The sequence below is a fragment of the Octopus bimaculoides genome, chromosome 10 (assembly GCF_001194135.2).
Source record: "Octopus bimaculoides isolate UCB-OBI-ISO-001 chromosome 10, ASM119413v2, whole genome shotgun sequence".
Classification (NCBI taxonomy): Eukaryota; Metazoa; Mollusca; class Cephalopoda; order Octopoda; family Octopodidae; genus Octopus; species Octopus bimaculoides.
In genome coordinates this window covers 93,715,134-93,725,366 of record NC_068990.1, presented here as the reverse complement: position 1 = coordinate 93,725,366, position 10,233 = coordinate 93,715,134, and the positions used below count along the sequence as shown (strand labels likewise).

At 37.7% G+C, this 10,233-nt stretch overlaps 1 protein-coding gene across 1 annotated transcript in view; it reads right to left on the bottom strand.

The window, feature by feature from the left end:
* LOC106883681 (cyclic AMP-dependent transcription factor ATF-6 alpha) overlaps positions 1-1,603 on the bottom strand; it is a 15,320-nt gene extending 13,717 nt beyond the window's left edge. Inside the window, exon 1 of the mRNA XM_014934783.2 lies at positions 1,431-1,603. Within this exon, the coding sequence (XP_014790269.1) occupies positions 1,431-1,500 (70 nt within the window). The 5' untranslated portion in view covers positions 1,501-1,603. The remainder of the gene's footprint in view (positions 1-1,430) is intronic.
* Positions 1,604-10,233: the final 8,630 nt, after the last annotated feature.

Genomic DNA, 10,233 nt, shown 5'->3' with positions numbered 1-10,233 from the left:
ATCACATAGTTCCGTGTTCAGTCCCAGTGCATGGCACTTTCGGTAAGTGTCTTCTACTATGGCCTTAGGCCAATCAAAGCCTATTCCGTGGATTTGGTAGACGGAAACTGAAAGAAGCTCATCGTATATATAAGTGCATGTGTCTTTGTTTGTCCACCACCGCCTGACAACACGTGTTGGTGTGATTACGTCTCTGTAACTTAGCGGTTTGGCATAAAGAATCCGGCAGAACAAGTACTAGGCTTATAAAAATAAGAATAAGTAACAGGGTCGATTTGTTTGACTACTAAACCAATGATGGAAACTATATATATATATATATATATATATATATATATATAGTCTGTAAGCTACTATAAAGTCTACTCTAGAATTTACTTAACTTTTCTATGTTAGATATATTATTTTTACTATTTTCAAAATTAATTAGTTTCAAAATATAGGTTCAGAATTGTTTAGGTTACACTTTTAGATCAATATTTGTACGGCATGATGTTATTCTGTAACTCCAGATGGGTGTAAAGCAGAAGCATGAACAAAATAATATGTATACTGCGACGATCATTATGACTACATCATCGAATGTGTTGTAAAAAAGCAGAAGGGTGTGGCTCGACAGAGATTTCTCGCATGTCAAACAACTATGTGGAGGCTCTCCAGCGGGCTCAGAAATGCGGTTACAGATTATATTACTAAAGGAGAGCGTGAGTAAAAGTAACGTTAACCGTAACAGGATTTAAAATATGGTCGGTTTGGAAATGGTAAAAAAAAGAAATGGACAACTCAAGCCGGCTCTCCCAGCATTTTAAGAATTACGAATAAAAAACGAAGTAGAATAATATTTTCATTGTTTGAAAACAAGTTATTGGGCGGGATTGTGATTGATCATAAAATGTGTGAATTAAAAGAAATGCTCGGGGTGTAGTATTTAACCCAGGTCAGCACAGTCGGACATGTTTGAGTCACTGTATAAAGGGCTACCATTATTCAATGTATCCTCCCTCTTTTATTTAGCACGGCAGAGAGTAAGTTTATTGCTGTTTCTAGCTTTTCCCCTGACTATGCAGAGTACTTGAACTTAATACCAGCAACACAACGAAGTGTTGCTAGTTTAAAGCTGTAGGTCAACCATGATCGAGAATACCTATAAACAACAGCCACTCCAGATAAGGCCATTTAGTCATTTGGGTTTGGAGAATGGGGCATCTAGGACTACATTACTTAATGTGCATTCTTACATTTTGTCAAAAGGATGGTGGAGTATTATTTGTGGGATTTATTATGTTGTTATTTCTAACAAACCGATTGACCACGCAGAAGCCTCCCTTGTCAACGAGAAGAAGGCGTGGAGTCTTGTGAACAGACACGATGTCTCTCTCTCTCTCTCTCCTGTCTGTAAAATAAGTTCTCTTGAACAAATGTTTACTTACCGAATTCATCTTCATGGAAGAAATTATCCTCCAGAAATTGATCAGAGAGACTCAAGTTTGTCGTTGCCATGCCGTAGTGTGCTTAACCAAAGAATCTTCCATCAAAGTTCTTCTCCCAACCTGGTCAGACATTAGACACTATCGCTTAGTTACGACTGTTAACAAAAACAAACATCGATTAGTACACACTGAAAGCATGTTTTCATTGGTCACTTACCAGCATCGCTTAGTTTAGTCTGTCAGCATCGTTTTCATTGGTTCTTCCACTTTGTCATTCATTGAATTTTTAGGAGGAAACTCTTTCAACACGATTTAGTTGGCATGTTACAATTCCGTTTACCCTTTGTGGACTTTTGCTTTAAGCCCGTAATCACACACACACATATTACTAAGTCAAACCCGAATGTTATTTTGGGGACGCCAGCGTTGTCGGAAATTTCTGTGATTTGAAAATAGTTGAAGTCGGATGTAGAAGAGGCTGAAGTGAAATTACATTCATTCAGTTTTAAAATAATGAAACCAGCATGCAAAATTTGGTTCTTCCAAAACCACCTATAACGATTAGCGGAAAAAAGTTTACAGTCGTATGATGGTATGATTTAGTCCTCCTAACCAATTCTCATGTAGTATATACTTGGGTCTGTTCTTAATAGTTAACCGCTGAAGCAGGTTCACTGCATATAGCTACATGATCCAACAGTTGTTGGATCTGCCTCAGGAATTCCTCAGAGTTCGTTGAGTAAATAACAAATGATAGAGACAGAAGATGGAATATACAACAAACTTTATTGCTCACAACAATCGTCGGGGGCAATTGTGGAGTGAAATTTTAGGGCTTATAACTCTAATATTCAATGACCTGAATGATAATAATAATAATAATAATAATAAATAAAGAAGAAGAGTTCCATAATTAAATTTGCTGAACACAATATTTCCATTAATTATGGAACTCTTCTTCTTTATTTACATATTCCCTCGAGAGGAGTCATAGCAGTCCTATATTATCTATGATGATAATAATAATAATAATAATAATGATAATAATGATAATAGTAATAACATCGAAAAATACCTTAGAAATGAGAACCCAGGTTTGAAATTTCCCCAAGACACCTGATGAAGGCTGGCGGGTATATCAGCCGAAACGTTGTGTTAACAACAAACAAGATGAGGACAAGCATCCGTCAAATGTAAATAATGTTAATAATGTAGATGAGAGTAGTTTCCTAACTTTTTGACTGATTTTGTACATTTCTATTAAAATGTTGGTGTTGATCTGAAAACATCGTAATCTATTTTGGGGGGAGGGGCCGGACAGCTAGTGCCATCTGTAAGAGAGGGCCTATAAGAGGGGGCTCTTATAGGCTCTGTATATAGTAGTTTGGTTATTCAGTACTTGATTGGCATTTTTTTTTTGGCTTCGGACTGGCAGAAAGAGTTATGCCAATGGCTAATGCAGATCTTCCGACCGAGATTAATAAGATCGACGATCTTAACTTTTCTTTTGAATTGCAGCCAATTAATAGGGGTAGGAAAGGGAATTCCAGAAGGATAATATTCTGAGGAAGCAGACCTGGGAATAGTTTGGGTGGGGACTGCTGAGTATGGACACAAAATGGGTAACGAAGGGAGAGAGATTACTGAGTGGAGATAATGCCACAGTCGTCGACGTCGTCGTCGTCGTCGTCGTCATCGTCGTCATCATCGTCATCATCATCATCATCGTCGTCATCATCATCATCATCATCATCATCATCATCATCATCATCATCATCATCATCATCATCATCATCATCATCATCATCATCATCACCACCACCACCACCACCACCACCACCACCACCATACTACAATCGTAACCATTGAGGGCTATTCACATTTTGAAACTGCAAGATTTGGAACCGACGAAGACCATTCGTGCAAAAAAGAGTAATCAAATCTCCCTGATATTATTACCTGTTATCTAAAACTTGGGACAATGTATTTCTATAAAATAGAGTCAGAAATTATCTAATGCACCAAAATCCGTAATTTCTTCATCTCTGTATATTTTAAGCATCGTGGAATCTGAAAGAAAGTGGCTGGTGGTGGAGCCCGTTTCCTCCTTCCGTAAATTTTCGGGTTTATAATACGCAGAAGACTATTAATCTCAAATACTTAAAGCAATCTGGAAAAAAAACTCAATAGAAAATCTAAACCGAAAAATTACGGACTGGAGGGGACCAACCCGGTTTCATCTCTCCCATTCCCCAAAACTGCAGTTTCGTAGTCAACGGTGATTAAAACAGTTTTTGGGGCGCTTGATAATTTTCGATGCTCTTGTATTGGAATGTCCCTGTTTATTCTATGTCAAAAGACATAATGGTCACGGTTGACCTGCTTTTGATGATAGGTTTGTCCCGCTATGGTTGACCCAGGAACAAAATGTTACCAATCGCAGAATTGTTTCCACTAAGGGAGACAACACCAAGGAAAACATGCAATATATTATCTACCTTGATCAAATCTCTCTTTCTCCCTCTCTATATTTCTCTTTCTCTCTTTCTCTGTCACTCTCTCTCTCACTCTTTTTTTTCACTCTCTCTCTCTCTCTTCACAAGAGACGCAACGAGAAAGCTTGTATGTAGTCACTCTACATTTTAGAAATAGCAGCCAAATCTCGCTCCAATCATACCTCATTGTCTTAAAAAATCACATAGTGGAATGAGGTGCTATATACACTATACTGACAAAAAGACAGGATGGTCATATCTGGAATATCTTTGATCATAGGCTAAGGTTGACCCGGAGTTAATCTCAATGTAGTACAGATAAGAAAAGCGAAGTTTGTTGTTTTGTTGTGCTGCAACTTGTTGGGCTGGAAGTTGTGGTGACTGGTTGAGTTGATGAATGAAAATATGTTTCTTGGGTTGCCTATAGAAATAACTAAACAATACCCATGGACATTTAATAGATTTTATTGCTGCACATAAAGACAAACTGCATTGACCTTTTACAGATAACAACAGCAATAATGACATACTGTGAGAGAAATATTGCTTGGAGTTTATGGCGAGCTATTAATATGGCAACACGTGGCTTGTCCAACATAACTGGAAACAATTGTGCTATATTTGTGGCGACTGAGGTCCATGTCATCTACCTGTGTCATCTGTCTTAGCCACCTTCCTGTGCCATCTGTCTTAGCCACCTTCCTGTGTCATCTGGCTGATAGAAATGCATGCTGTCTGCTGTGACAAGAATGGAGACATATTGTTTGGCTGCCTTAGCATTCTGCAATTAATTACTGCCAAGAGTGACCTTTTATAGGGCACAACAAGATTCTAGAAATTTCTATCATACGATGGCTTAACACTGATTGGTTGCTTAATAGACCGATCATGAGAAATGTGGTTTGGTCACGATGTCTGACTGAGTATTCAGAGATCTGATTTCAAATCCTGACTACAGATCTTTATTCCAAGCTTCATGCTCTAATTGCACAGGGCAGATAAATAGCCATAAATATGACTCTGTAGATATTTTTTTACAGTTATTCTGCAGATTTTAAGTAAAGGGTTAACTCTTTTATTTCCATATTTCTGTTCAAATATACTGTGTTTATTTCAATTAACTTTGAAAATAGGGAAGAATTTACTAAAACAACCTTGTTGTTATTATTCTGGTGTTTGGAAAATAAATCAACATGAAATTTTGATAGAAGGTTTTTATTTGGACCATTTTAAAACAGGAAATTTGTATCATATTATAGAACCAGCCACAATCTCAGACAGGTTGATATCAGAAGGACTAAAAGCTTTATCTTCGAAAATTTCACATCTTTTTGCTGATACAGAAAAGAAATCATATTTTGTAACATATGCAATGCAACTCCACACATCCCTACACTTCTACACCTCTACACCTTACCCCACACAGTTTACCAAGGGTTATATTGACACTGTTTCTAGTTTGGCAAATTTCTTGAAGCATTTGTTAAAAATTAAAGATTGTTTAAAATTTACAACTTTTATCATCATCATCATCGTTTAGCATCCATTTTCCATGCTGGCATGGATTGGATGGTTTGACTGAGGACTGGCAAGCCAGGAGGCTGCACCAAGCTCCATTCTGATCTGGCAGAGTTTCAACAGCTGGATGCCCTTCCTAATGCCAACCCCTCCGAGAGTGTAGTGGGTACTTTTTACATGCCACTGGCATGGGAGCCAGTCAGGCAGCATTGGCATCAACCACGCTCGAATGGTGCTTTCTATGTTCCACCGGCACTGGGGCCAATCAGGCGGCACTGGCATTGGTCATGCTCAAATGGTGGTTTCCATAAACTTTACCATACACAACATAAGGCTTTCCAGAGCAGAGTTAAGAAAGTGTTGTAGTGAAAATAGTACTCCCCTTCCCATGTGACAAAGTGGTATGACATAGCTACTATAAAGTCATACAGTCAGTTGTTGTAGGAGGTCAGTAGTAGAGTCATTGTATGAGTTCAGTTAGAGTCAATGTCAGTTATGTGATATATACGAGTTTGAGTTACCGTCAAGGTAGACATCACAAAGTCATTGTCTTGTGGAGCTATCAGTGATAGCACAATAGATGAGTCAAAGATAATTAGAGGCAGAATACTGCCACAACATAACAGTGGTGATAAAAATATTACAGTGCCGACAATAATATGCAAGTGGATGAAGATGTCTACATTACAACACAAAGAATGTCACACATATGCACCCCCACCCCAACACAAATGCTCAAATGCACACATACATGCACTCATACACATATGCACACATACATATGTATGACAAGCTTCTTTCAGTTTCCCTATACCAAATCTACTCTTAAAGCTTTGGTTGACCTGGGGTTATAGTAGAAGACATTTGCCCAAGGTGCTGTGCTATGGAAGTAAACCTAAGACCCCATAAAGCAAGCTTCTTACTCACACAGCCTCACCTGCATCTTGTTATTTATATAATATCCATGAGTGATTACTGATTACAAAACAATGATGACCGATGCATTGAGCCTACCTCTGGCTCACTAAACGGTAACTATTTTAGCTCAGGACAGAACATCTTACCAATAATAAGATAAAAACACAGAACCTCAGCAACTGGTTAATCAATACATTGCTTACTTTCATGGTTGCGATTGACCTGAATAGCTTAAATGAATATCATTGATTAATAATAATTTATTGACAAAGTTAACCAATGCTTTCAAGTCAACAATGAAGAACAAGGGCCTAAAATATACTTGAACAGCAATAAAGATCATCTGATTTATTTTATATTGAAACAGATGCAACTCTTTGATTGACAAAGAGATCCTTTGTTCTGATGATAAAATCCTCATTGTAAATGAAGATCACCATTGTATTGTAAAATGTTACAGTCAGGATGCAAAGAAGCGTACACCTTTGTGTACCTGGTTGAGACACAACAGAACAATGTTCTTTGTTTGCTTTAACTGATGTGTTATAGGAATCATTTTGCATTTGGCTTGTATATATACACACACACACATATAAAAACATGCATGTATACTATAACCACTCAGAAAAATACTTGCATTCAATTGTGTGCACAAATAACTTGCTCCTTGCCCCTCTCTTTTTATCTTAGCTTAATCTCTCTCTTTCTTTATATATATATATATATATATATATATATATATATATATATCATGGCACTCTGTCGGTTACAATGACGAGGGTTCCAGTTGATCCGATCAACGGAACAGCCTGCTCGTGAAATTAATGTGTAAGTGGCTGGGCACTCCACAGACACGTGTACCCTTCACATAGTTCTTGGGGAGATTCAGCGTGAAGAAACTTTCATCCTGTTCATCAACATCAGATATGACATCATCATCATCATCATCACTGTGATTCTGGTTCCCAACCAAGTGTTTTTTTTCATGTTGAGGAAGAGATGATAGTCAGATGGAGCCTAATCAGGGGAATAGAGAGGCTGATCAACCAGTTCAAAGCCACAGACATGCACAGGCAGCCACTGAAACGAAGGGCTTGCGTACTGGAATGTTGTTCTAAGGAATCAAGACCCCTTTTGTCAGTTTTCCTGGGCTTTTGGTCTTGATAGTTTTTCATAACTGCCTCAGCAAGTTGGTTTAGTAGTCTCCTATTGATGGTGTGGCCCTTTTGAAGAGAGTCAATGAACACAATGCTTTTTGCATCCCAAAAACTGAGGCCATCGTCCTCCCTGCAGAGGAAATAACCTTGGCCTTCTTTGGAGGAGGTGAGGAGGGGTGTTTGCACTGCATGGGTTGTCTCTTTGTCTCTGGCTCAAAGTGATGAAGCCAACACTCATCCTGGTTTAGGAAATTTCAAGGAAACCAGCTGGATCTGCCTCAAACTATATCAGATTTTCCTATGATGTTACTCGCCTTGTGCACATTTTATCAGGTGTCAAAAGACATGGTGTCCACCGAGCAGAGACGTTTGTCATGCCAAGTTCATTGTGCAGAATAGTCTCAACTCACTCAGGTTATGCTAACAGCATTGGCCATTTGATTTATAGTCAATCACCTATCATCCATTAACATGTGGTAAACATGAGCAACGTTTCCCTTGGTGGTGGCAGTTGCAGGATGCCCAGACTTTGGCTTATCTGCAAAGCTCTCCCTTCCTTTCCTACATTTAGTGACCCACTTTTGCACTGTTGATAAAACTGGGTCATCATCCCCCAATGTAGCAACCATGTCAGCATGAATGTCTTAGAGAGCTAAACCCTTTTCCTGCAGGGACTTGACTAAGATTATGAGGCCAAATGTCACCCATTTTCAAGAGAAGTCACTACTAGTTACTTCTGAAGTGTTACTAGTTGTTTTGAAGTGAACATTCAGATGTCAGCTTACCTGGAAAGAAAACAATACAGTTATTAATAAGAAGAGCTGAAATTAATGCATGCAATATTTCATAGCTCTAGCACCACTCCTTCATAGTCAGCCTATAAACTTTGCAGCCCATCCTCATGTGTACACCATCCTCCTCCTCCTCCTCATCATCATCATCATTTAACGTCTGTATATACATATATATATATATATATATATATATATACACACACACACACACACACACACATATATATATATATATATATATATATATATATATATATATATATATATATATATATATATATATATATATATATTAGAAAGAGAGAATGAACAGGCAAAACATGTGGTTTCACTTTAGAGCATGTAATTTATAATTCAAACATAATTGCAGAGTTGTTAGAGTAAATAAGGGATTAAGAAATAATGTATAATCCCTTATTAACTCTAACTACAAATTATGATTGAATTATTAAATTGCATGCTCTAAAGTGAAACCACATGCTTTACACACACACACACACATGCACACACACACACAGGGCTGCCAAGAATGGTGGAGAACCTTGCTCTAGATCTTGGAGCAAAGTCCTTTGTAGGAGTTTGAATGGTGAAGTCCTCAGAAGCTCCAGACTTTTAATAACGTGAGGAATGTTTAAAATCTTAAATGAAGGCCTAAAAAACAATTTTCATTGCAAATGTTTCCACACCAGGAGAGCTTCAATAATCAATAATATCTTGGAAAAAGAAAAAAATAATCGTAAATATCTTAATTCCACTGGAAAATTTTATCTAAAGTTTATTTTAAATACTATTTACGAGAATTACATTAATAAGTTCAGTAATACCAGCTTGGAGCTTGTCATAACTAAAGGAAGCATTCTTTACATGTTTTTTTCAGAGAAAATGTCTTTATTGGTGATTTGGCAGAGAGTGTTGGAATAAATTCCTCACAGAATTTTTTTCTAACTCTTTATGTTCTGAGTTCAAATGTAGCCAATGGAATCCAAGCACTTCAAAACCAATGAGGAAATGTGTGGACTGCAAAGGGGACTATGTTGAAAAATAAACCTCATTTGGTCATATTCCATGAGAGTATCTTGGTCAGCCTGTGAACCTTTCAAGCTGACCTTCATACGCTCATTAAAAATGGGTTGCAGGCATTGCATTGTAATAAAGGTTTGTTAAAAAGTGTTAGTAAAAGTAAAGAGGAAATAATTTGAGGCAGTGTCCTGTAGACTAACATAAAACGTTTATTGATTTCATTACTGGTTTCTGTGTCAGGTACAAGTTTTCTTTGTCAAATCATAAAAAGACTCATTCATTGACAAACATTTTGTTTCTCTTTTGTTTCCTGACCTTCACAAACACCTTGAACAACCTACGGCAAAAGTGATAAAAACAAACCCTCATTGTTATCATAGAACTATAAAAATATTTACTGTAATAATTCATTCCTAAACTATGTTTACTGCTTTTGTAAGTCTGACTGGGGTCCTCATCTTGATTGTTGATTTCCCTTTGTTTCTGCTCTTTTATGTTCCAACCTTCTTCAGGTGTCTCGGGGTTGAACTTAGTCATTGTATCAGAATTTTGAACCTAATCCTTTATTTGATTCACAGGGGTACGCTGTTCTTATTCCACTTTCTTTCTTTCAGGACATTTTTTTCATCAGGTCTATATTTAAGAGATGAGAAATTAACAAGGTCATTGCCAAAAATCATTCAAGTGAGGTCATTGCCAGTGCTGGTGGACTGGCTCCTGTGCAGGTGGCATGTAAAAAACACCATTTTGAGCATGGCTGTTACCAGTACCATGTGACTAGCCCTCGTGCCAGTGGCACCCACTACACTCTCGGAGTGGTTGGCGTTAGGAAGGGCATCCAGTTGTAGAAACTCTGCCAGATCAGATTGGAGCCTGGTGCAGCCTTCTGGCTTGCCAGTCC